The following is a 27,764-nucleotide window of genomic DNA, read 5'->3' as shown; positions in this document are numbered from 1 at the left end:
ACTGTGCAATTAAAATTACCACCACTGTTAGGCAAGGTTCACCCTGTGTTCCATAGCAGCCTCTTAAAATTGGCGGAACATAGTCGTGAACAAGCAGAAAAGCCTGGCCCGGTAGAGGGAAACCAATATGAAATAGAGGAAGTACTAGATTCTAAAATCAGCAGAGGTACTTTGTACTATTTGATCAAATGGAAAGGGTATCCAGTTGAGGATTCGTCCTGGGTGCGGGCTACAGATGTACATGCTAACCGTCTCCTTAACCGGTTTCACAAACGGTACCCGTTAAAGCCTGGTCCATGAGGTGGGGGCCTGGAGTATAAACGGATATTAATGTGGTTCTTTTGTGTCTTCCAGGAGCAGCCTTGGTAGGGGGAGCCGCCTGTCGAGATCCCTCAACACTGTGATCTGCAGCGGCCACGTGAACCCTGTTTGACGTTCACCATCAAGAAAGGACCTAAGGGGGGTTGGATGGGGGGGTTGGTTGGTGGCTCACACGCACCTTGGTGGTGGGGGGTGTTTTCTTTCTAGGCGGTCGGTCACGCAGCGGCCGGAATAGGGTGGATCTTCTTCGAGTACTTTCTGGGCGTCGATTAGCAGGGAGGGAGCTGCGCGCATGCGCCATGAGCTCCATACCCGGAAGGGCGTTGTAATAATTGGCGCGAGTGTTTAAAACGGCGTAAGGGGCCAGCCGCTGCTAACGCCGACTTTGTGCGAACTGCATTGTGTGTCACTTGTTGTTCTCGACTTGCACGAATGGATTAAACAGCTGAAGAAACTAATCGTTGTCTGGAGCGTTTCCTTCACGTTCGTTGCTAGCGCAGCAGCGAGAGGACAATAAGATTAAACAGGTATATCTTCATCCCATATCTGTAAGCAAATTTATAAAACATCACATTTTCAATCCTGGTATCAGCAAAAAGTCCAAAAAGTGTTGCCAGAACATTGCAAAAAAAGTTTTATTTTAACATTGATCAAATACATCAGTTTTATATTCCTTCCTTTTATGTCTAACAGAATTACTCTTTAGTTCATTAAAAAAAATTGTCAGCAAGACTTTGAAACTAAAACTGGATCCAGAGAAGACTATGGTTTATTATTACGTGACTTCATTCTTCACCTTCATTCCAACAACTAAAGCTGTCACAATAGTGAAAAAATAATTGTGTTCCCCATTATGGCCGATCTCTACTTGAAGAGGTAGGAATCAAAGTCCTAAACAACTTCATAGGAATTCCACTCATTCACAAGAATAGGTATGTCAACAATACTTGGGTCAAGATTAAAACCCAGGAAGTGGAAGCCTTCATCCAACACGTCAATTCTGTGGACAGATACATTAAATTCACTCAGAAAGATGTTAAGGAAAATAGTATGGTCTTCCTGGACTGTGCAGTACACATTAAGAAAGACAGAAGCCTTAACATTGAATTTTACAGAAAACTCCCCCACACAGATCAATATTTACATTTGATTGTCACTACCCACTAGAACATAAAATGGGAGTGATCAGAACCCTACAGCACCAAGCTGAAGGTTTGCCTACTAGCAAAGATGGAAAAGAAAAAGAATTAAAACAGATCAAGGAAGCCCTCAGAATTTGTATTATCTCAACTTTGGATTTCATCAAATCCAAAAAAAGATCCAGCAGGAGCATAACAGACAAGAAGAGAAAACAAATGAAACAACGTTGCCATTCCATACGCTGCAGGAATATATGAAAAGCTCTGGAAGATTTTCAACCAACACAACATATACACACACTTTAAGCCCCAAAATACACTAAGGCAGAAGCTTGTCCAACCCAAGGATAAACACCCAAACACAAATTGAGCAATGTGATATATGCAATACAACAAAGTGAGATATGTGCAGATCTGCATATTGGAGAAACAAAACAACCACTTCACAAACGCATGCACAGCATAGGAGAACAAACCCATCAGGATAAGAGACAGCAGTCCATCAGCATTTGAAAGACAAGGATAACTCTTTTGAACATAGCAAAGTACACATTCTGGAGAGAGAAGACCTCTGGTTTGAAAGAGGGGTCAAAGAGGTAATCTACATTAAAATTGAACAACCTCCTCAACAGAGAGGGAGGGATACAATGCCACTTATCTCCTGTTTACAACACAGTCCTTTCAACAGTTCCAAGAAGGTTCCACATGCATTTGCACTGTTCAGGTGACCCTGAGGGTACAAATAAGCCTCCAAGTGGCCTCAATGCCTCCCAGAGAGAGTGCTAATGTCCAGGTGACTGCAAGGAATATAAATCCTTCAATTTTCCTCCGTTCAATCAGAACTGAAGAAGCTTCTTGGATGAGAAGTGAAATGTCTTCAAGAAAAACCAAGGAAAGTCCAGTTCAGAGGTGGGTTTCAGAGGTGGATTGGGGAGGGAATGGAGATTTTATAGTATCCTTCCCCTGGAGTTGGGTGGGACTGGAGATTTTGCAGTATCCTTCTCCTGCCACACCCACCATGCCATGCCCACCAAGCCATGCCATACCCACAGAACCGGTAATAAAAAAATTTGAAACCCACCACTGATCCAGTTGTCTTTTGAAAAAGTACTTTTGGGATGACCTCCAGGGTGGTATGGTGAATGGAATATGGCTCTGTGAAAACAGAGCCAACTACTACAGGAAAGACCAAGGAACTGGTGAGTAGACTGGTTACTTGGAATCTCTCTGGATAAGGTGAGAATGGGAGATCACCATAGTCACCATGTGCTCTTGATGACTGCTCCTTATCAGTCAATTGATAAAATCTTCCTTCTGTATTGTGGTATCATCATTATCGCTTGTCACATGACCAGCCAGATGTTTAGACTGGATTTGCCATTTTTATCCATGTATCGATTACTTCCCAAGGACCTGAGATAGGGACATGTTGATTTCTATGAGTGAGTGCTGGGAATCAACAGGATCAGTTATCTTGCCCATATAACTGTGGTGGACCCTTTTAAAGCACAATAAATTTGCAAACCTCACTTTCTAATCCCCTTTGTTGGTTGACTAGTAAAATGTTTTCAAAGAAAAACAAGGAAGTCCAGTTGTCTTTTGAAAAAGTACCTTTGGGACAACCATGACCTGGATGACTGAGCATCTCCATAGAAATTCCCCTGGAAGTCCTGATTTTGAAGAGAAGTTTGCATAACTGCCATTTATTTATTTATTTATTTATTTATTTATTTATTTATTTATTTATTTATTTATTTATTTATTTTTTGTTTGATTTATATGCCGCCCTTCTCCGGAGACTCAGGGTGGCTTACAATGCTTTTAAGCAATACTTCATACTTTTGTATATACCTGCTTAGTAGGGCTTTTGCCCCCCCCAAGCGATGTTCTATTTTATACAAAATCATCTTATTGCCCCCACAAACCGGGTCCTCATTTTACCTACCTCGGAAGGATGGAAGGCTGAGTCAACCTTGAGCCTGGTGAGAATTGAACTCGCAGTAATTGCAGGCAGCTGGCAGCTAAATACTACTTTAACAGTAGTTTAGTCCATTGCACCACCAGGCTCCTCATGATAAATCTTCCTTCTTTATTGTGGCATTATCATTATGGTTTGTCACATAAACCCCCCCAGATGTTTAGACTGGATTTGGAATTTCTGTCCATGTGTCAAGTACTTGCTAAGGACCTGGGATAGGCAGATGTTATTCTTTAATAATATTTAAGGTATCATTGTAGGATGTAAGCTATTCCAAGTAAAGCTGTCTTTTGCAATTGACTGAGATTTTGTCAGTACTTACGGTATTCAACTGGTACTCCAGAAGTTTTGAGATTGCACCTACCGTATGCATCTTAGCAGTACTGGTACTATCTTTGCTTTCTTTGCCACAGTTCTACTTTTATTTGTAGGTCTTTGAATTTGTATTTATTTTCTTTGCTCCTTTCTCTTTTGTTGTGCTGTTCCTCTATCCAGACTTTGTTGTCTTTCTTATCAACAATGGTTAAATCTGGGGTGCTATGCGGCAGGTTCTTGTCTGTTTGAATTCTAAAGTCCCAGAGCACTTTAATTTCTTTGTATTCTACTACTTTGTCTATTTTGTGGTCCCATTAGTTCTTAGTTACTGGCAAATAGTATTTCTTGCAGATCTTCCAGCACCATTTTTGCTATTTTATCATGCTGTTATTTGTAGTCAACAACAAGATCTGTGTGATATTCTTGCAACAGTTAATTAGATGATCCACTGTTTCTTTAGTTTCCTTGCAGAGGGAGTATTTACTATCTGTTGCTGTCTTTTTAATTCTGGCTTTGTCTGCTATTGTTCTTAAGGCTTAATTTGTACCGCCCTCTGTCTCTTTCTTAAATATTCCTGCTCTTAGCCATTGTCAGGTCTTGATATTATCTGCTTTACCTGTTTTTTTTTAATGTACTGGCCATGTAATACCTTATCTTCCCATCCCATGGCACTTTTCCGTTCTTCATTTGATTTTTCTTGTAAACCATACTGGTATTCAGTAAGCCTTCCTAGTATACCAGCTTCAGTGCATCTCCATATATTCTTCCAAAGCCCATTTTTCTTCTCCAATCATCTAATATATTTGCAACATTCCACACTACTTATTTTCCTTGGAAAGTACAGTCTGTCAACATTGCTGCATTGTTATTATTTACTGAATTATTGTTATATATTTTTTCTATCTTTTTAATATCCATTTGGTTCACTCAAGATGGTGAATATGCCTAATACTCCTGCCTCCTATTTTCACTACAACAATAACTCTATGAAGCAGGGAGAGCTGGAAGAGAGTACTTGGCCCAAATCCTCAGCCAGTTTTCAGGCTTTAAGAAGGTTTACCAGCTCTTGGTTTCTAGGCCAGCACCTAGAATGCCCAACATTTATTTTGATGTAATTTGCCCATCTTATAACTCCGTGATGGCGCGGAGTGCCCAAAGTGGCACGCAAAGCCATGTCACCCAGCATGCACAGCCTTGCCTGTTTGACTTCTGGGTTTCTGGTGCACATGCGCACGTGATGATCATCTGTCCTTTGCGCGCGGGGCAGTGCTGAAAACCAGCCTGCACGTGCGCACCGGCCAGCTGATTGTTGGGCACGCATGCGTGCTAGAACCCGGAAGTTCAGCTTTTTCAAACCATTTCCCCGATGAGCATGCGCACATGCGCACAGCATTTCTGCACAACCTTTTCGGCACTCGGTGCTGAAAAGGTTCACCATCACTGTTATAACTCATTGACAGAATTATTTATTATCTATAATAAAATGTATACCAATTTTCCTTTTGTGATTATAGCTTGAAGTGAACATTTCCAATGTTTAATATCAAATATTAAAAAGCAATATTGAAATATAGGTAATGCTCAACAAACAAACATAATGGAGCCTGCACATTACAGTTGTATATCGTGACTGTTGTAAAACAGGTCACTCATGTGACTGACAGGATTTTGCAACTTTTTTGCAGTGGTTGTAACTGCATATGGGTTTGTTAAGCAAACACAGCAATTGTAAGTGTGAAGCCTTTGTTTGCTTTGTGCGACATTTTACCGAAAATTGAAAGTGCTGCTTTTTGGCAAAACTCATAAAACAATCACATGAATTTAGGATGCCACAATGAGACATAAATGCAACTGTGTTGCCATGAGCCTGAAGTGCAGTCACATGATGGTGGGGGGGGGGGCAACAATAAGAATTTCTAATCTGGGTCATGTCACCTTTTTCAGCTAAGTCATAACTTTGAACAATCGCTAGGTGACTGATTGTAAGTCAAGGACTACTTGTAATGGTTAATAGAAAGAAATGTTTTTATTTATGTTCTATTTTTCATTCTGCCTTTTGTATCTTTCTCACTTTTTTGCACTCTTAAGTTTACTCAATAAAGATAATGGTAATATATATTACTTTGCCTGACATATACATGCTTCCAGAGCAGACTTTTTTTGTATGCATTTTTCCAGTGCAGCTATCAGATGCTAGGATATTTTTTGAAGTAAATATTTATTCGTGATATGATTGTCTCTCTGGTAAGAGATTATATCATTTTCATTGTTTAGAAGTAGAGGCAGAATAGTGTGATATCCCATGCTAACAATATCTCTGTCCAGATTTCCAAATGATCTCTCCCAAGGATTTTAGATATTGTAGATGTTGAATTGCATGGAGGCAAGTACCCCAAATACTATGGACAAGGAGTAGAAGAAAAATCTCAATTTCGTTTCTGAAAATTCCTTTCATAAATGACTAAAATAATTGTAACACTCTTGAGAAACATACAGAATGATATTATCACTGTTACGATTACTTACTGAGAATATCAGGAAAATATCAGGCTTGCATTCACCAGCCATTCTTTTGGGGAGGTTATCCAGCAGGATATCTTCAGACTATATAAATGTAAAAAGATACCCATAATAATCCAACAGATCATCCTTGTTGCATACAGCCAAGAATATCCTAATGAATGCATCCACATCTGAGAAGATAGAAGCATCTTTATTTGTAAAACATAAAATAAATCAGTCACAGTAGATTCCTGAGTTGGAATACATCATTTTATTAATAGAATTAAGTTGGGAAACTTGAAGAAACTGGAAAGATGTATTTGCAAATAATTTGTTTTGAGCTTCAAATCTATGAATACATGCGGTCAGAACCAGGGCTTTGTTATCCACTGTCCTGAATTGAAAATGATACTGTCTATTTTCACAAGGATTTTTTCAATGTTTTTGTAAACTAAGTATTTTTTTTCAAGGTTATGGGAAACTGGTCCAACTCAGGTAAATATGCTCATTATAAATCTATATATATAAAAGTGAAAACTACTCATGCATTAATCACGAAATCTCCAGAACCGTAAAGCCTACAAACTTGAAATTTGCCACATATGTTCCTCTTGGCTTCTAGGTGCTCACTAAAAAAGGGTTTTTCAAAATGACCATCAGAACATTAGTATTTCCTATATTATTATAACACGCTCTGATGCTAATTATTTAGATGTTCTACTCCCCCTCCCAACGTGAAAATAACTGGGGAGAATGGGATAGCATAGGACAGGCTTCTGTGGGGCAAGCCTCATGGAGAGAAGGAGCTAGAAAGCCTGAGGGAGAGAAGGGGATAGGATAGGAGACGTTTCTGTGGGGAGAGAAGGGGAGAGGCTTCTATGGACAAGCCTGAGGGAGAAAATGGGGTAGAAGAGGATCTATAGGGCCAAGCCTGAGGGAGAGAAGGGGAGAGGAGAGGATCTATGGGGCCAGCCTAAGGGAGAGAAGGGGGTAGGATAAGAGAGGCTTCTGTGGAGCCAGCCTGAGGGAGAAGAGAGGAGAGGCTTCTGAGGGGCAAGCCTGAGGGAGAGAAGGGGAGTCTTCTGTGGGGCTGATGACCTGAGGGAGAGAAGGGGAGAGGAGAGGCCGATCATAACTACTCATTAATTTTCAAACTGTCGATTTATCAAGCCCGATCACATAGTTTTGTAGCGGAGCACAGGTATTCAGCTAGTTAGTCAATAAATGTAAAGAGAATATTAACCATTCTCTGTTTCTGGACAATATTAGCACGTGTTTTAGCAAAAGCCATTACTTCCTTATTAATTCTCATCCCCTATCATCATTTATAGTCTCAGACTACATGCATATATCTGATAAATCTTTTACTAAAGTAAAAGACTTCTCCCATTCCAGCTTAAGGCCCTGTATAAATTATTTAAATGTGTGGTTGATAGTGTTAAGGTTGTGTAATCCTTGATGCTTTCTGAGCTTGGTTGTTTTCTTGAGACATTTTATTGCCTGGCTAGGTAACATCATCAGTGGTAGAAGGGAGTGAGATTTATTCTCTGTTTATATACTATGGTTTGCCTGTCAGTATTGGTGGGAGTGGTCTTGGTGGTTCCTTGTTTAGGCTGTTGTTTACTATTTGGTTGTTTGTCTGAGTTGATAGTTCCTTGGTTGGGATATTGTTTTCTTCTTGATTATAGGTCTAGTATTAATCTTGATATTAATCTTTGTTTATCTGGGTGCTAATTGTTAGTGATGAGGTGTTTCGTGTTGTGAAATCCATGAAATCATGAACACCAGTATATAAGCAGAGCAATCCCATTTCCTTTCTCATTAACTCTGTTTGGGAAAATTAATCTATTTTCTAATAATAAAACTCTTTCAACTTGTTAACTAAACAAATACAATTACTTGTTTTAATAATTAAATAACATTTATAGAAATTTTAAAAAGCATTCATAAAAACAAAAAGCCTTCTTCTATAATACTAATCTTTATTTTTGTCAGATTATAAAGGTATGGTTATTTGATCCAGAAAACGCAGACATGGAAGAAAAGCTAAACACTGCCAGTTCACCACCAATAGTAGGTATTTTATTTTGTTCCAAAAGAGTGTCCTTATAATTTACATGGTGTACATATAATGCTATTACATTTTCAGAAGCAAAGTGAAATTGATTCTTTTATATGTTTCATTAATCTGGCACTATCTGACAGTTAGACACATTTGAAAAAATCTTGTTTCGCTGCACAAGAATATTTTCAAGGAATGGCAGCTGAAGAGAAAACAGATAGCTTCAATCCCATTGAATGGTAATTCAACTGATTTTTTGAAAAATGTGTTCTGATTCAGATTTTATTAATTTAATGGCTGCATATGGGAGATTGTGGATCAAAGGAGAGAAACAACAACAAAGGGAGAATTCAAGTAGAAGAGAAGAGAAAAAGATAAGAGACGTTTTCAATGAAAGACGGTTTTGTTGATGTATTCTTGTTTTTTCCATCATAGCACCAAGGTGTGTCAGGGTGGCAATTAATCCCATTCCGCTTCGGGTAATTGCACCTTGATTAGAAATGGGACCGTGGCTTTTCCTTGGAGTATACTTTTTTAAAAAAAATAAAACCCGAGATACATTCTAATAAAACACATTTTATTATAAAGAAAGTAATAACAGTATTACTAGGTAATGATTACATCTTGGCAGCGTTCCTGCCGTACCTCTTGGCAGGCGAACAAAAAAAGTTAGAAGAAAGTGAAAGAATGTGGACATGCGCAGTGGCTTCAGTGATAAGAGTCAGACAGTCTACCGTAAGTCTCAGAATGGGAGCCCAGCTGACAAAATACAAAAACGCAGTGACAATCCCCTTCTTTTGTCAGTTGAGCGGACATTAGGTATATCATCAATTAAGGCACATCTTCTTATGCAGATACTCCTGTTGAGCTGCTGGAAGTGGTTTGTTGAGCATATCAGCAATTTGATCATGTGTAGATACATACTGCAATTAACAAAACCTTGTTTCACTAATTGTTTTATGTTTTGATAACGGATGTCAATGTGTCTGGACCTAGAACCTGTGAAATGTGATTCAGAAATATAAACCACCGATTTATTGTCTTCCATCACGGTGATCGGTCTGATCGGACGTGTCCAGATATCTGTGACCAAAGCATCAAACCATGTTAGAGAATTACATGCATCTGAAACACAAGCATATTCAGCTTCGGTAGATGAACAAGAAATAAGATTCTGTTTACGCACTTGCCAATAAACAGGACATCCATTTAAGAACATCATATAACCTGAAGTACTTTTACGTGATTTCTTATCACTCGCCCAATCAGAATCTGCATAACAACATAATTCTGCATAATCAGTATGTGTTGGTTCTAACAATAACTTCATATATGTTTAGTGTGTTTTAGGTATTTCAATAATTTCTTAACACATGTCCAATGAAACTGTTTTGCCTTACCTACGTGTCAAGATAAGAGATTAACATTAAATGCAATGTCAGGTCTGGTCCAACTACTAATGTACAACAGTGATCCAATAACTGAATGATAAAGTGTTTGATCCTCGAACTCAGGACTTGATTCATGTGTCAAGTTGTGAAAATCTGTTTGCATGGGTGTTGTGCTCCATCTAAAAGGACACCAGCACCACCTGGGGGTGCTGAAGGTTGGGCCTGTGGAGACACTTGTGGCATTGCGGTCTGAATATCTGAGTGGATTAGGGACATGTTTGATAAAGTCCGATGCAATACTTGAAATTGGTCTTGCAAACTGCGATGCATTTCAGCTTTCTCTAGTAAATTACTTTTGCCAGCAGATGGTGCTGCAACTTTAGTTTCGGGCAGCTCAGATAATTTTTCCGCCTTCATGGCATGGTGTGTAATTTGATCAGAGAGAACGTCATGTGACAATTGTGACGTGTATACAGCTCTCTGTTCTGATTGGCCTGACACAAGACCCTCTTGGGGGTGTGGCTTTGGCTGCGAAGAAGAAGCCAAGATGGCGTTTTCAGGAATTTTAAAAACACGAGACTCTCTCTTATCTTGCTCGAGCATAGATAAAGCTATTTTTGTCTGGGATAACTCATGTTCAAAAAAATTTATATGGTCATGATAGTTTTTTTATAGCTTGTTGATCCAGGGTGAGCTTGGAGCTTCGAGGAGAACAATAAATTATTTCTCTCTCTGTGTGGGAAGAAAAATGCTCATCGGTTTGTGAAAACTTTGGCCTTGCACCAAGCGTTTCAAATTCAAAAGGTTCTGGGAGGACTGTTTGAGAGCATGCATATTCAGAAGGAGACATCACTGACCTCAATTGCAACACGTTGCCTTCAAAAGCAGCTTTTCTGTCATCTTCTTCCTGAAGCCTCTGTAAGAGCATTTCATCCATTTCTTCTACTCCTCCCATGGCTCCCTCTAGCCGCGTGGCTAGGCGAACGGCCAGAAATTTGAAAACCTCCTTTCTGCCTCTTCTTTGTAGGAGAAGGTGGATGCCTATTGATGGGCTCACCTAGTTGTGTATAGTGTACAGAGGTGTTTGGTTGTCCCAGTCAGATCAATGGGTGGCCAGCAATGATAGTGTCAATTCTTTGGGCTGGTGGGACGAACAGGAATAGCAGCAGTGCAGTTAACCAGTGAGGTGACAGTGGACCAAATGGCTGGAAAGGGCCAGTGGAACCTCCATCAACATCCCCTGGCAGGAGCTAAGTAGAACTATGTTGGGTGGTAGCCTTCCATTGTAGGGATTCCATAGAGCAGGCCAGATGCATTCCGGGCAGGCCTTTATTTCAACTGATGCGCGACATGGAATGGGCTCCAGAGGGTGCAGTGGAGCAGCTGTGATTGTCGGAACCTTTTTTTTACTTTTTTAAAGCATTTTTTTTACTACCGATTCACCCAAGCTGGTAGTAAAAAAATGCTTTAAAAAGGTAAAAAAAAGATTCCGATGATTGTGCAGCACAGATTGTCGGAGCCTTTTATTTACCTTTTAAAAGCATCTTTTTACTACCAGTTCCAGCGAATAGGTAATAAAAAAATGCTTTAAAAAAGTAAAAAAAAAAAGGTTCCAACGATCACAACTGTGTAGCGCGATCACCGGAACTTTTTTCTTTTACTTTTTAAAAGCATTCTTTACTACCTATTCACCTAAGCCGGTAGTAAAAAATGCTTTTAAAAAGTTTTTAAAAAGGTTCCCACGCGCGCCACAGCTGATCACACACACCCCACGCACTGTTCTACTTACCTTCCCAAGCCTCCTTTTGGTATGCACTTAATGTGTGTGTGCACAGCTCGCGTTTGGTGTGCACTGCATATGCACATGTATAGCGCGCATTTGACACATACGCAGCCAGCGAACCGGTAGTAAACCGGTTCAGATTTTACCACTGCATAGCAGCCATTTTGATGGGTTCTTGCATATAACAGAACAGAATAACACAAGAGTTAGAAGGGACCTTGGAGGTCCCCTACTCCAACCTCCTGCTCATGCAGGAAGTCCTATACTCATGATGGTGAACCTATGGCACGTGTGCCACACTTGGCATGCATAGCCATATCAGTGAGCACGCCAGCTCAGCTCTGGGGCGCATGTGCGCACCGCCCAGCTGATTTCCGGGCCTTCTGGGCCCACCAGAAGTAGGGAAACAGGCTGTTTCCTGCCTCTGGAGGGCCTGGGGGCGGGGGAAGGCCCGTTTTTCTTTTTTATCTGGCTCCAGATCCTCTCTATTTATCTGGGGAGGGCGAAAACAGCCTTTCCCACTCCCTTGGAGGCTCTCCAAAGGCCTGAAACAGCCCATTTCCCAACTCCCGGTGGGACAGGAAGTGACGTTTTTTGTTGTCCTCAGCCTCCAGAGACTCCTAGAGAGGCTCCTAGAGATTCCTAGAGGGGCTCTGGAGACTGGGGACAACAAAAAACGTCACTTCCTGTCCCACCGGGAGTGGGAAAGGCTGTTTTCATCCTTCCCAGATAAATAGAGAGGGTCTGGAACCAGGTAAGAAAGAAAAATGGGTCTACCAGGCCATCACGTGCCAGGAGCAGGAGAGGGGGTTGTGCGCGTATGCGCAGGGCAGGGCGCATAGAATTATCAGTGTGGGCACACACGCGCGACCCTCCCCGCCCCACACTCTCCTGGCACATGATGGCAAAAAGGTTAGCCATCACTGTCCTATACCATTTCAGATAAATGGTTGTCCAATCTCTTGTTAAAAACTTTCAATGTTGGAGCATCCACAACTTCTGGAGGCAAATCGTTCCACTGATTAATTGTTCTGTCAGGAAATTTCTCCTTAGTTCTAGGTTGCTTCTCTCCTTGATTAATTTCCATCCATTGCTTCTTGTCCTGCCTTCAGGTGCTTTGGAGAATAGCTTGACTACCTCTTATTTATGACAACTCCTAAGATATTGGAACACTGTTATCATGTCACCCCTAGTCCTTCTTTCATTAAACTAGACATACCCAATTCCTATCATGGACAACTGTGGACTGAAACTTCCTGTGATCAATATGATAGTGGAGATCCCAAGGCAGAGATGCAGGATGGTTATGTTGGTGGCTGGCAAACACCTGGATTAAGGACACTTGCACGATCTGGGCTCCTTTACATATTCTGGTAGTTGGAGTTAGGGCTGGGTGTAGCTGGTTTTTTTCTGCTTCCCTCATATGAGAGATAGGAGTGGACCTGGAGTGCTGCCACCCAGCCATTTGAAATATGTAGCTTCTCCTAGGGGAGAGCTGGGGCATGGGGAGAGCCTTTGTATGGATTTATCTTGCTCATCAATTGCAACTTTTTCTGGATAGGGAGCTTTGCTCACAGTCACTCATGCCTTGTCATTTCAGCTTTGGGTACTGCAATACATTTTACATTGGGCTGCTCTTGAAGATCATTCAGAAGCGGTCCAGAATACACTTCTATTGTACAATCGCAGTGTTTCCCAGTTTCTTACTTCGAGATTATCATCTTTAAATCCCTACATGGCACGGGACCAAGTTATTAGTTGATAACATCTGTGTTGATATACATCTAATCAGAGTTTTCCAGAAAATCTTCCATACATGTTTGCTTGCAGTTTATTGATATGTTAAATCTTATATCATTAAATGAGTTTCATATCTTTTGAGGCAATGCATAATCTCTTGCATTTTGGAGTTTTTGTGACATACCACTCTAGTTGGAATATTTGTTATATATTGCACAGAATCACTTTCTGTGAGATGGGAGGCCATATAAATTTCATTAATAAATAACATAAACTCACTTTTTTTCCTCTCCAAGTAATAGCCTTTTTATCTTTTTCACATCATTCAATTAAACTACTTTTGAAAGACCTCCAAAACCCTTTTTCTACTTATATTTGGCTTGTTCTTGAGCTTGTAATTTGTTCTTTTCCTATAGCCTTCAGTTTCACCAATTTAAATATTGTAGAAAAAATTACTTTATTAAGAAATGATCTTTAAAAAATTGTCTTCCATAAAAGATCACCCTCTAGTTATCCTGAACCATTATATTAGAATTCTTTGTCACTTTCGAGTCTGTGACACTGCATTGTTTTATGGTTTTATAATAAATCTTATGGTTGGTCAACTCACAGAAAAAATATATACATTTCATACTAATCATTATTATTTTTGTATTGTTAACTTATCTCTGCTAAGAAGTAGAACTTCATGCAAATGTAGTTATATTTATATTTAACAAAAAGATTTTTAAAAATTCTCTTAAAAATAATAACTGTTTTTATCTCACAGTATTCTAGGACCCTTAGTAGGCAGTTCTGGAATTTGGGACAGGCACCTAGCATTCAAACATTTACAGAAATGGAATATTCTAGCAAATCATTTAATAATGGGTACTGTTATTTTAATTACATTTTATAAAGTAATGCAATGCTTTTGAAATGACAAATGAAGGGGTAGCAAACTTGTAGCCCTCCAGATAATGCTAACTGACAATTGTTAGCAGCCCTAATAACAATATTAGAATTAAATAGTATCTGAAAATTTATGTTTCCTCCCCATATAGCAAGATTCATGATTAATGGTTAGATGAATTGTGATACAACAATGCTGTCTGCAAAAATAAGTTATATTTTCTTTGCCTTCTAATAAATATGCCTTTTTTTCCAATTAGCCAGCTATGTCTTTGTCAAACGTATCATTATTTCCATCAGTAATATATCTTTTTCCCCCCATGTGACCATTAGTTTTTCAGGGTGCTGGCCTTACTTAATCCTTGCTATGATGTATTTTTTAATTCATTCTATTTCTGCAAAAATTGAATAATTCTAGATATTTAAAAATGTTGTTTCTCAGTAGTATGTAATTCCATTTCTCTTGGAATATAATTCCATTTCTCTTGAAACTCACCATCTAACTTTTTAAAATCAATATTAGATGTATCAATAAATAAAGTGCCTTGTACTTAATAAGTTGGAAAGGGAAGAGAAATGCAAGGCATATGAAGAAAGAATTTGTATGAAATTTTTCTGAGGCAAAATAGCGAGATACAAATTGAAAGCATTAGGAGAAAAATCACAATCCATTTGACAAAAATTTTCAAATACTGCAATACCACCACTGATAAATTAATTGTATGAAACTCCTTCACCAACTAAATGAAAAAATAATTGCCAAATTATTGGGATGAGCAGATGTAGGCTTAGCTATTGTTTTAAAATTTCCAAGGTACAAGTGGGCCTTTTAGCAATGTACCCCTCTGTTATGTAAATAGGTTTTGTTGGCGGGAAGTTCAAACTAACTGACCATCAGCTGATTGGCTGACCACCACAGCTGCAAGGTATATAAAGGGAGCTGTTTCCCTAGGTCAGTTGCTGGGTTCTCACCCTACAATAAAGAGCTGTTGTCACTCACTGCCTGGCTTGCTGCGCCCTCATTCACCCAACTTAACACCCTCAAAGCAGCATTGTACTGGAATGGAACAACTCACCATGGTCAATTTGCCATGGCCAATTCACTGCATCAGCTTCCCACAGGACAACTCCTCACAACCAACACGCCACGGGACATCTTGCCACAGGACAATTCAACAAATACAAAAGATAAATTAATTTTGATGGAACCAGGGCCAATAATAATAAAATAAAGAAAGTCAATCCAGAAATACAAGATTTCAATGATTTTGACAAAAACATGGTCATCAATAATAAAAATGCCTGAATGAAATGATTAATGCAATGTTGAATTGTTCTGTGGTATTGTGGTCTGCTGGCAGCCTTCGGAGCTGGCAGCAGAGTCGGACAATGAGGAGGCTGGGGAGGAACATGGGCCAGTCCTGGAGTCAGGGGAAGGCTCGGATGAGGGCTCTGCGTCAGAGGCAGAGATGGGGTCAGGACCATCTGGGACTTATGTGCTGACTCCAGAGCCTCCAGAGTCTGATGTCAGTGAGGCAGAGGAATAGGGGGAGCCTGTTCCTAGTGCACGCATGCGCAGACCTGCCAGAAGGCAAGAACCTTCTGGCAATAGCCACCAATAGCCTCCCACCAGCCAGTACGCTCTCATAGAGAGGGGCTCCTCCGGGTGCCGTCGGCGAAACAATGTTGACTGGTGGCCCCCAGGGGGAGAGCCTTCTCTGTGGGGGCGCCTACTATCTGGAACAAGCTCCCCCCGGAGATACGGAGGATCCCGGATCTGCGCACCTTCTGCCACGCTCTAAAGACCTTTTTATTTCACCAGGCGGGCCTGGCCTAACTTTCTCCCTCTTTTTAAACAATTTTTAATATTTTTTAATATTTTTAATATTCAAAGTTTAAATTTGTTTTAAATTGATTGGGGTTTTAATCTGTCTGGGCCAAACTATTTAATTCGATTTTATTTCTGCTTTTTAAATTTTGTATGTATGTATTTTATTGTTGGCTGTTCACCGCCCTGAGTCCTTCAGGAGTAGGGCGGTATATAAATTAAATAAAAGTAAAGTAAAGTAAAAGAACAGTTAAGACAAAGGGGGCAACTCGGGAGTAAGACTTGGAGATGATTGACCCCTCCCATAAGACATAAAGGAGGAGCAAAGGCACGTGAGCTTTTGCAGGAAGCAACTTTGTTAGTTCTGGTCAGTTTAAATTCTGAAGCTCCGTTTTGACTCTGTGCTCCATGTAGCCTTGCAAAGCTAATTGCCAATTAGGTCTTTGGCACAGCACAAATACCTATAAGCCCGAGCGTCGAGGCAGAGGGTGGGAAGAAGACAGGTGATCCGGATGTGCTGCATGGTTGCTTGACTCACAGGAGGCTCACATGAGGCTTGCGTGGCAGCACTGGCAGCAAGTGGAGGAAGAAACGTGGGGGATTGGGGAGGCAGGCAATCCCAATGCCCTGCATGGGTGCCTGCTCAGCGCATCCACAGGCAAGCCAAGAGATGGTGGAACGGAATGGGTGGCGCATTTGGATCACCTCTGCCTCCACCTGGCTCTGCTGTGTATTTTTTCACCCAGAGGGAGACAAAGCTTTGTCTGCTTGCAAAGGAAGCTATTCGCTCCATTTCAAACTGTCCCCTTTGCAAGGAAATGAAGCTTTGTCTCCCTCTGGGCGAAAAGTGTTTGGGCAGTTACCATTGGCCCTACCCTCTCCATCCCACTGTCTGCTTGCCCACGGCTTCAATGAGGGCCAAGTTTTCAGCATGCCCCTGCCTCCACCTGCCCTTCCAGGAAGGCAAAGAGCCCGAGTGAGGCCAGCAGCAGCATGGGCAGCCACTTGGTGGCCAGCATGGTGCCTGCTGTGGCTGAGAAGTGTCCCAGCAGCAGTTGGGCCAGCAGGCAGGGTAGGTGGAGGCCAGGGCATGCTGAAAGGTTGGCCCATTGCAGCCACGGGCAAGCAGACCAGCAAGACAGAGAGGGCGTGGACAGTGGTAGCTGTGCTCCCACTCCCGTCAATCCCATGCTTGCCACCTCCCACACTTAAAAAAAATAAGATCTCCCTGAAAATAAGCCCAAAAGCTTATTTTCAAGCCCAAAAGAAAATAAGACCGGGTCTTATTTTGGGGGGGAAATGGTAATGAAACATTTGCAAGCAAACAACCAAACTAAGAAAGCAGCAAGAACTCCACAGTTCAGTCCTAAGATGCAGATTCTCTTAGTTCTAGCTTAACTACTGCACTGTTTAACAACAGTTTTAAGACACTGGAAAAACAATTTTACAATAAGTCCTAGCACTTATGCCCATCGCAAGCATCCCTGCAGTTATCAAAATTCAAAACCTTTGCAACCACTGGGCGTTTATGACTGTTGCAGCATCCTACAGTCATATGATTGCAATTTGCATGCTTCACAATAAGCTTCTGAAAAAATCAATAAAGAAGCTGTTAGTAAAATTGCAAGTCAGTCACATAATGTTTCGCTTAATAAATGCAAATGATGCACTGCATTTATTTTCCTCAAATATATACATTTGTTGATATTTCGGACAAGAGCTCCTCTAAAATCTGTTTGTACATGTGAGGCATTAGATTGGTGATCATTCTAAAATGAATTAGTACTCAGTAGCCATCTGATAAGCACAAGAACTGTGCTACTGAGAATATAAAAACAATATACTTCATAGCTACAGCTTTAACATTGATAGAATATGTTTGTATAGATCTGCTTGTGGATATTGAAATACTGTATAAATATACATTGAAATGTTAAATTGCAATGCTATTTAACCAATTTATTATTTTCATTGAATTCTTCAGCAAAATTTGCTTTTTAGGACAAGTTCAGCATTTAATTGGAAAGTAATTGAAGCTTATAGGTAAACATTATTAAAAAGAATTAGGGAATAAATCGTATTGATGAAAAACATATTCAAATATTTTGTTTATAAAAATATAATAGCTAATTGTATTACTTGTTTGTTTGTTTTCAGAATATGGATGTTTGAAGTACCTAGCCAAACAAATGACAACGTGGCAACCATCGTTGGCAAAGTAGTTACTTTTCAGGATTGTTTTGTTATAGATGTTCCTTTTATTATTGCCCAGCCTATATATATATTAGGCTCAAAAACAGGAATTTCTGTCACTCTTCCAGCTGGTAGTGAAGCCATAATAGAATGGTGTTCTTGTTATCCAAGAACAGCTATCGTAGTGACAGTTGATGGTATCTTCCACACTAGCAATAGATTTTTAAATGTAGAAGAAATAAAATTTCCTTCAGGCCTCGTACCATCTACCATGATTCACAAAGTCAAAGAAGTAGGAATTGTTTTTCCAAATGTCTTCATTCTGATTGAAAACATGCTTTATCAAGCAAGACTAGGCCAAGTTATCAACATTGGAGACGATTATTTTCCACATGTAAAATTTATTGGAATACGAACCCAAACTTGGTGTTTTGGAGAATATCCTTTGTCTGTGAGTATTTATAAAATGTTATTTTATATTTTATTATAAAGGAAGCTGTACTCATCCTTAAAATAAATACACCAGTGCTTTACATAACATGCAACTAATCTATGACATCAGATCAGGTGAAATGTTTGACAGCTCTTATAGACTACATGAATTATATGAAGTGATAGATTGTGTCAGGATAAGTAAATTAGAGTTTAGTCTATATGACATAGTTATGGCAGGGCTGCTTTCTTTCTTAAAGAAATACTTTCCTTTAAGGATCACAATGGCAGTTTGGGGATTTTTCTCAATGTCTAAATACTAGTGGCCTAGTGTACTTTGTTATAATTTCACCTGCCTTATCTGATACTGCGGGAAAAAAAAACATGGCTGCTGATGTTTATGCTACAATAATGCTTATGTTAGAATATTCCAGGTGCTCTCTATGATTCTGACATTGAAGACAATCCAGAAATTCTGGCATTTAAAATGGTCAGTCATGTGAAAGCCATTGTAATCATATATATTTTTGAAACATCTTTATTGCTGTCCTCGTTTCGCCATTGAAGGTGCTGGTTTGATCTTGAGAGCCCTAAATGTTTGGTGCTGGTATTAAAATTTGATTATCCTGAGGAGGTACTTTTCCCATTTGAACTCTGTCAGTAGCAACTAGAACTTCACAACGAAGCCCTACCTTAAGTTGTATCAACTGAGGGTGCTCCTTAGAACATAAAATAACAGTGTTGGAAGATACCATGGAGGTCATCTAGTCAGTGGTGGGCTTCAAATAATGTAACAACGGGTTCGCCTAAGGTCAGGTTGGCTGTCATGGAAGGTGTGGCCCATCCCCGTCCTCCAGCTCTGCTGCTCATGCGGGACGAACCTCCCATAATGGCCAACCTAAACCTAGGCGAACCAGTTGTTAAATTACCCCCTGCCGTCAAAGTGGATCCTGGGTGCTGCACTGCAATGGAGAAATAGGAAACAGAGCAGCTGGCAGGGAAACAAAAGTTTGTGGGACTAAAAAGAAAAAGTTCAATCAATCAATTCCAACTCCTCATGAGATCTTTTTTTTCACGAGAAGTTGGAATTGATTTAACTTTTTTTTAGTCCCACAAAATTTTGATTTCTGCACCCGATGATGAGAAATGAGATAGAAAAATGCGATGGAGCTGGAAATCAGGTTAGCAAAGAAATGCTTGGGGGAAGCAAGGATTTCTGGGCGCCAGGCACTGAAACAGGCCCATCTTTCTCCAGCAGCCACCTAGGCCCACGGGAGGGAAGGCCAGCATCTACCAGCACTTAAACATGGCGGCATTCCAGCTCTGGCAGGAAGGGGCAGCTGGCATGGATGCTGCAAGACGCACCTTTTTACCCCCCAAAAGGGGGTGAAAATTTAGGTGCGTTTTATACACCAAATGTAGCCCTGCCCACCCACTGGCCCCCACCCTTTGGCCTCTGCATCCCAGCTGTTACCTCCTTGCAAGCAAACAGCAAGAAAAAACAGCCCCATTCAGCTTCAGCATAGGCTAATTAGCACAATTTGATTAGATCGGCCTCCCGACTCTCAGCTGATTTGCTCTCAGCTGTTTTGCGCAGGCTCTTTTGCAAGCTCTTTGCTTGCTGCAAAGAGTGCTGGAGCAGATTTTTTTTTTCCCTAGCTAAAACGAAACTGAAAGTAAAGCAGGCTCTTCTGCAAGGTGACAAAATGAGGCAGGGAGAGAGATTTCTTTTTCTTTTTGCTCACCAAAAAAGATAGGTGCAAACAATGGGAAATTTAGGGCAAAAGAGGAGAGTTCAAGATCTTAAAACACAAAAGAAAAAAAGGTCTATTTAACTAGGGAATTGTAATAATTGAGATGCTATTAATTGTATATTGTGTTGAAAGCAGAAATGGTTAAGTTATGGTTTGGAGGAATATATGGGGGAAATTATTTGGTTTATTATTATTGGTAAATATAATTAATTGATTTGTAAGAAATTGGATTGCATGGAAATAATTGGAATATTCATGTTCATATTGATTAATATACAAAAAAGATAGTTATAACTAATTGATTTATATAAAAATGTTGAATTTGTATTAAACAATTATAATATTAAATAATTAGCCAATGTGAGGATGGATATAAAAATAGATGACAATGGGACAGGGTATAATATGGATTAGAAGGGAAAAATTGAATTTGATTAAGATTAGAAATGAGAATGAAGGGTAATATTGGTTTTTTTAAAAAAATAGATGAGGAATAAATATGGCAAAAAGCAAATATAGAAATTGTAAATTTAATTGAAATGACTAAACACTGTTTAAATTTGTGAACCAGCCAAACACTCTGTTCAAAGAAAATACATTGTATGTTTGTATGTGTGCTTGTCTAAAAAATAAAAAAAAAACTTAAAAAAAAACAACAACCAAAAAAGGTAGGTGCATCTTATACTCCGGTGCGTCTTATACTCCAAAAAATACGGTATAAAGTACATCCACAAAATTGGTTGCTGAACAATTTTGATAGATATTCATGTCTACACACATGCACAAATGTGGCAAAAAGCAAATCAGTTTGAATTCTTCAGGCTTAATAGACCTTTAGCCCTGTAATCCCAAATAATTCAAAAAAAGTAGTCTGGTCTCCTATCCCTTCCCTGGCCGCCTCCCCTGCTGGCAGGCACTCACAGGTCCTGCTGCTGCTGCTTGCAAAGAGCCCCAAAGTCTTTGGTTGGAACCAAAGGTGAAGGAACCATGTGAGCCCATAGAGAGGAGAAAGGAGGGAAGGGGCATTCACTGACAGCTTCTCTCAGCCTGTCATTACTTCTGTGCTATAGTGATCCCTATTTTTTGTAGCTCTGTATTTATTGGTATCTTACTAATAGCAATTTTGAATCCCTAGGAAACATGTCAAAGAAAAGAAAAATTGACCCTTGAGGGCTTCCAATGTCTCTCAATGCCCATCTTGGGGGTTTTAGTTGCAGTCTTAATCGGTGCAGTTCCCAGTCTGGTTTATTGTGTGGTCATCTGAATCATATGATCAGGAGTTATTTTGAAGGAAATCCGGTTTGTTTTATTCTTTTTTTTAATGACCTATTTTAAGGAGCCTGAAGGTGCTGTTGTAATGAAGCTAGGCAAGTGGCAAGAAAGTTTGCGCTCTTTTTTCCTTTGGGGGGGGTCTTAAGTAAATAGATTCCTTGGGTTGAGCAAGTACAGCAAGGACAAAGGCAAAATGGACTGCTAAATTGGCCATGCCCACCCAGTCATGTGACCACATAGCCATGCCCACCCAGTCATATGACCACATAGCCATGCCCACCCAGCCGGTCCGGCCCCCAACAGTCTGAGGGACCATGAATCGGCCCCCTGTTCAAAAAGTTTTTTTTTTATTAAAGAGTTTTACAAAAAATTTTACAAATATTTCCCCATCCCCCCTCCCTTCCTTACCCTCCCCCCCATCCCACCCCCCAAACTTCCCGGAACAAAATACAGGATATAACAATTAACAATCATATATTAAGCTAAGCTAGCTATCTATGGACTCCTATCCCCCCTTCACACTTTAACTCCCCTTTTACTTAACTAAATACTCTTAATTTTTCTATTTTCTATTAATTCATAAGCTATTTGATACTTTTTAGTCCGATATTTGTTTTGAATATAATCAATCCATCTTCTCCATTCCGATATATATCTTTCTTGTGAATAGTCTTTCAAATATGCTGAAATTTTTGCCATTTCTGCTAAATTCGCTACTTTTAATGTCCATTCTTCGATAGTAGGGAAATCTTCCTTCTTCCAATATTGCGCCACCAAAAGTCTAGCTGTAGTTATTAAATTCAAAATCAATTTAGTCTCTATAACCATACAATCTGTAATTATACCCAACAAAAACAACTGTGGAGTAAACCTTATCTTCTTTTTAAGAATATTTTGGATAATCCACCATATTTTTATCCAAAATGCTTTAACTTTTTTACAAGTCCACCTTATATGATAATAGGTGGCATCATCACAATCACATCTCCAACACTTAGGTTGCAAATTCGGATACATACTAGCTAGCTTTTTAGAGTCTAAATGCCATCTATAAAACATTTTATAAAAATTTTCTCTTAAATTTTGCGCTTGCGTAAATTTCACATTTCTAACCCATATTTTTTCCCAAGTTTCCAACATTATTGGTTCCTGAATATTTTGTGCCCATTTTATCATACAATCCTTAACTAATTCCGTTTCTGAATCTATTTCTAACAATATATTATATAATCTTTTTATATGCATTTGGCTTTGATCTCTAATTTGTTTTACCAAATTTTCCTCGTTCCACATGATACCAATTCTCTGATCTTCTTTCCATCTAGCTTGCAGCTGTCCATACTGAAACCAAGTTTGAATTATCCTTTCTTTTTTTAATACATTTAAGGACTTTAACTACAATCTACCCCCTTTCATTTCAAGAAGCTCTTTATAGGTAATCACCTCCTGCTTTTGTTCTACACTTATATTCTCTATCGCATGTCTGAGTATTGCCCATATAGGTATCTTATAATTTAACTTATATTGATACTTTTTCCAAACTCGTAACAAGGCATTCCTTAGTATATGGCTTTTAAAGGTCTTATCCACCTTCTTATCATATAATAAATAAGCATGCCAACCATATAACAAATCATATCCTTCAATATTCAATATTCTTTCTTCTGTTGAATTAATCCAGTCACTAATTATTGATAGGACAGCTGCTTCATAGTATAATCTTAAATTAGGCATTTTAAGATCTCCTCTTTCACGTATATCTTGCATTATTTTTAACTTTATTCTCGGTCTTCTCCCTGCCCAAACAAAACTATTCATACCCTTCTGCCATTCCCTCAAATTTACATCTTTCTTGAGTATTGGTATCATGTGGAACAAAAATAAAAACCTGGGTAAAACATTCATTTTTATTGCTGCTATTCTTCCCAACAAAGATAATTGTAATTTTCCCCAATTTTCCATCTCTTTCTGTATTTTTTGCCATAACAATTCATAATTATTTTTATATAATTTCACATTTGAAGCTGTAATATATACCCCTAAATATTTAACCTTTTTTACTATTTCAAATCCCGTTAATCTTTCTAGTTCTTCTTTTTGCTTTACCGTCATATTTTTAGTTATTATCTTTGTTTTTTGATTGTTTATTTTGAATCCAGACACTTGTCCGTATTGGCTAATTATGTCCATTAAACCTATAACTGATTGTACTGGTTGAGTTAAAGTAACAACCAAGTCATCTGCGAATGCTCTTAATCTATAATCATGATGTCTAATTTTAATTCCTTTTATTTTATTTGACCCTCGTATTTTATTCAATAAAAGTTCCAGAGTTAAAATAAACAATAATGGTGACAAAGGACATCCCTGTCTTGTTCCTTTTTCAATTTTAAAAGTTTCTGTTAAACCACCATTAATTATTATTTGTGTCTCTGGTATATTGCCCTAATAGATTGTGTAAAATACTCTCCAAACTGCATCGTTTCTATTATTTTCAATAAAAATTGCCAATTCAATCGATCAAATGCCTTCTCAAAAAAATAAGCGCTGCAGGGACTTGGTTGTTTTTTTCCAAATATTCCAATAAGTTTACAATTTGTCTTACATTACATTTCATTTGTCTTCCACTTATAAATCCAGATTGATCATTATGAATCATTTGTTGCATAATTATCATTAGCCTATTTGCTAATATTTTAGCAAAAATCTTATAATCAGTATTTAAAAGCGATATTGGCCTATAATTTTTGGGTTGCCTATGATCTTGATCCTCCTTTGGGATCAATGAAATAAAAGCTGTTCTCCAGGATGGGGGTACATCTCCTCCAGCTTGAATTTTGCTAAATAGTTCCGTAAGCGGTTCCACCATTTCTAACTGCAAATTTTTATAATAAACAGCTGTCAGTCCATCTGTGCCTGGAGCTTTACCCCTTTTAATTGTTTAATTGCTAAAATAATTTCCTCCGAAGTTATTGGTTGGTTCAATCCTTCTCTTTGCTCTGGTGTAACTACAGGCATATTCTTCTCCTGTAAATATCTATCTATATCTTTACCTTGAATTGTGTCACTAGCATATAACTTTGTATAAAATTCTAAAGAAGCTTTTTTAATCATATTTTGTTGATATACCCCTTTACCTTTGTATTCTATTTTTTCTATAGTACGTAGCTTTTGTTTTTTCCTTAACAAATAAGCTAACAATCTACCTGGTTTATTCGCATTACAGAAAGTATTATGTTTAGCATATTGTAAATTAGTTGCCACTTGGTCTGTCATCAGCATATTAAACTGCCCTCGCAACAAATTTATTGTTTCCTTTATTTTCTTATCTGTTGGATTCAATATAAGTGCCTGCTCTTTCTTTTTTATTTCCTCTTCTAAATCCCTCCGTTTATTTTCTTGTCTACGTCTATATTTATTATTCAAATGTATTAAAATTCCTCTCATATATGCTTTACTTGCATCCCAAACCATTTCCATAGGTGTACCCTTGTGCATATTCATAACAAAAAATTCTTTCATTTGTTTTTTACATTCTTTCACATTTTCCTCATATGTAAACAAATTTTCATTTATCCTCCAAGACCTTCTAGCTTCCTTTTCCTGCTCCAATTCCATCCACACCGGGCTATGATCAGTTAAAGTTCTTGAACATATCTTCCTCTTATTCACTCTAGAAAAAAAATCATTAGTGATTAATATAAAATCAATCCTGAAAAAAGATTGATGTCTATCAGAAAAAAAAGTAAAGTCCTTTTCTTCAACATTTTGTTCTCACCAGATATCTCTCAGCTCCATATCATCCATCATATCAAAAAAAGATTTAGGCAGTCTAGCACGATTTTGGGTATTTTGAAATCATCTTTTTTTGTCCTTTTGAGTATCCAATACTCTATTCCAATCACCCATTAATATACACGATTTGTAATCCCATTGTATTATTTTGGTGTGCAAAAGCTTATAAAATTTTTCTTGCTGTTGATTGGGTGCATATACTCCAATTAAGAGTTTTCTTTCCTTCTATTAAAAGTTGAATTGTGATGTATCTTCCTTGAGCATCTGCTTCAATTAGTTTGGCTGTCAAATCTGTCTTAGGTATATAACTATACCATTTTTCTTCTCTGGAGCAGATGCAACAAAATGTGTTCCCAATCTTTAATTTATCAAATATTTTTGATCTGTCACTCTAATATGTGTTTCTTGTAGACAAATTACATCATTTTTAAACTGTTTCAAATAGTGAAATATTTTCTTCCTCTTGCGGTGAATTTAATTCCAGGTCAAAAATTTAATTGCCATTCTTGGCACCTTGAAGCTTCTGGAGCACCAGCTGGAAATCCTCCTGCACCTTTCTCTTCAGCCTTGCTCCTCCCACTGCTTCTATTTTTGTAGTTTCTTGAACTTTCATTTGGGTTTGCTGTATCTTTAGATCTTGTTCTCTTCGTTTGGCTGCAGCTCGGGTCTGTCTTTGATCTTTTGGTTCTTCTCTTTTTTCTACTAATTCCAAAGGTTGAAGAGTACCAAAAAGTTGCAATAAATCTTCTTCAATAAGCGAAATCTCTCCTTCAGCTTGTGGCTGTTTACCTTCCTTCTGTCCCTGTATTGCCAGCTCTTCTTTTCTTCTCCTCATTCCCGAAGATGATGGGCATCCAGTCTTTAATACATTAGTATAAAAATCTTTTGCCTTCCAAATTGTGTTAAGACGATACTTTTCTCCCAAGTAATTCACCACTAGTCCAGCTGGAACATCCCATCTAAACTGGATCTGTCGATTTCTAAGTTCATCCACCAAAAAAGCAAACTCTTTTCTGCTTCTCAACATTTTTGGAGGGATTTCTTTCAGTACTAAAACCTCTTGTCCTGCCAGTTGGAGTTTATTTTTATAGAAGGCTTGTAAAATTTCATTTCGGATCCTCCTCGTTGTAAAATAAATCACAATATCTCTTGGCAATTGTTTCTGTCTGGCAAACCAGGAATTAACGCAATATATTTTGTCAATTTGCAATGAAAGATCTGCTTCTTGCTCTCCAGTTATCTTTGCAAAAGCCTCTGCAAAGATCTCTTTCAAATTCCCTTGATTGTGCTCTCTCAAATCTCTTACTTTCAGGGCAAACTCCATCGCTCTATATTGTAACATCACCATTTCATCGTCTACCCTATCCATCTTGATCTGAACTTCATCCATTTCATTTTCCAAGTTCATATTAGACTGATTAATTTCTTCTACCCTTTCATCCAACAATTCAATGTGTTTTGCCAGACCCTGAAATGCCATTACCATATATTCTCTTATTTCCTTATTCCAAGTTTGGATAACCTCCTTAATTTCAGCCATCTCATCAGACACTCCCTTAATTTTTCTCTCTAAAACAGAGGTTTGCTGCTTAAAGGCCTCCTGTAAAGACTCTTGTAGAGCTTCCAAAGTCAATATTTGTGGATTTGGAGTAGACAAAGATTGTAGTTTAGATGGTTGTGCTGGTGATCCTCCAGCACTTTTAAAAGAGCCGGGTTTTGTTTGCTTAGAAGCCATTTTTAACTTTCAATTTATACTTCTTGCAGCAACCAAATCAATAAGTCCAATTGTTTTTAAATCTTTTGTAAATATTGTAATTTATTTAAAGTCCATACTGCAATCTTTCCACTTTAAATCTTTCTTTCTTTAATATAGAATCCAATAATCTTGAACAGCCTTAAGAGTGCTAACAATGTTAACAATCACTTTCACTATAACTTTCACTTTTCCACGCCCTGTTACAGTTCAGGCGCCATTTTTCCTTTCCTTTTTTAAAAAATGATCTTAGAAGGAAGAAATATGGATACAGAGTTAAAGTTCAGTACTTGCAGTTACTAGGACTCCTGTTTTTGTTCTGCCTGCTTTGGGATTAATTTAAAACTGAATGTTGATTGCAGGGGTGGTTGCGGCGTCTTGTTCTGCTTGGAAGCAGAAAAGTCCCGGATCCGGAGCTCTGTCGGGCTACCAGGGAGCTCTCACCCTTCAAGCCCCAGAATTATTCCTAGGGCTTTTAGGGAGCTCTACCTTCGTCTGGCTGCTTGCCTTCCCCTCTTCTCCCTAGGGGAAGGTTTCCAAACCGCTAGACAGCTGATTTGTGCTATCTTGGCCGTTTTTACGAGTTCGCAGGGCTGACAATCCGAAAGGATCGTC

The 27,764-nt window shown here is 38.7% G+C and overlaps 1 protein-coding gene across 1 annotated transcript in view; it reads left to right on the top strand.

Moving 5' to 3' along the window:
- The window catches only part of CATSPERE (catsper channel auxiliary subunit epsilon), an 87,839-nt gene that overhangs the window by 15,938 nt on the left and 44,137 nt on the right, over positions 1–27,764 (top strand). The window contains exons 3-6 of the mRNA XM_070932531.1: positions 6,726–6,750; positions 8,251–8,328; positions 14,001–14,101; positions 18,108–18,594. Of these exons, the coding sequence (XP_070788632.1) occupies positions 6,726–6,750; positions 8,251–8,328; positions 14,001–14,101; positions 18,108–18,594 (691 nt within the window). The remainder of the gene's footprint in view (positions 1–6,725; positions 6,751–8,250; positions 8,329–14,000; positions 14,102–18,107; positions 18,595–27,764) is intronic.

The sequence above is a fragment of the Pituophis catenifer genome, unplaced genomic scaffold (assembly GCF_029215685.1).
Source record: "Pituophis catenifer annectens isolate HBS135680 unplaced genomic scaffold, rPitCat1.0.hap2 SCAF_1, whole genome shotgun sequence".
NCBI lineage: Eukaryota > Metazoa > Chordata > Lepidosauria > Squamata > Colubridae > Pituophis > Pituophis catenifer.
Note: the sequence above shows the minus strand (reverse complement) of the source record. Positions and strands in the feature narration are given on the sequence as shown.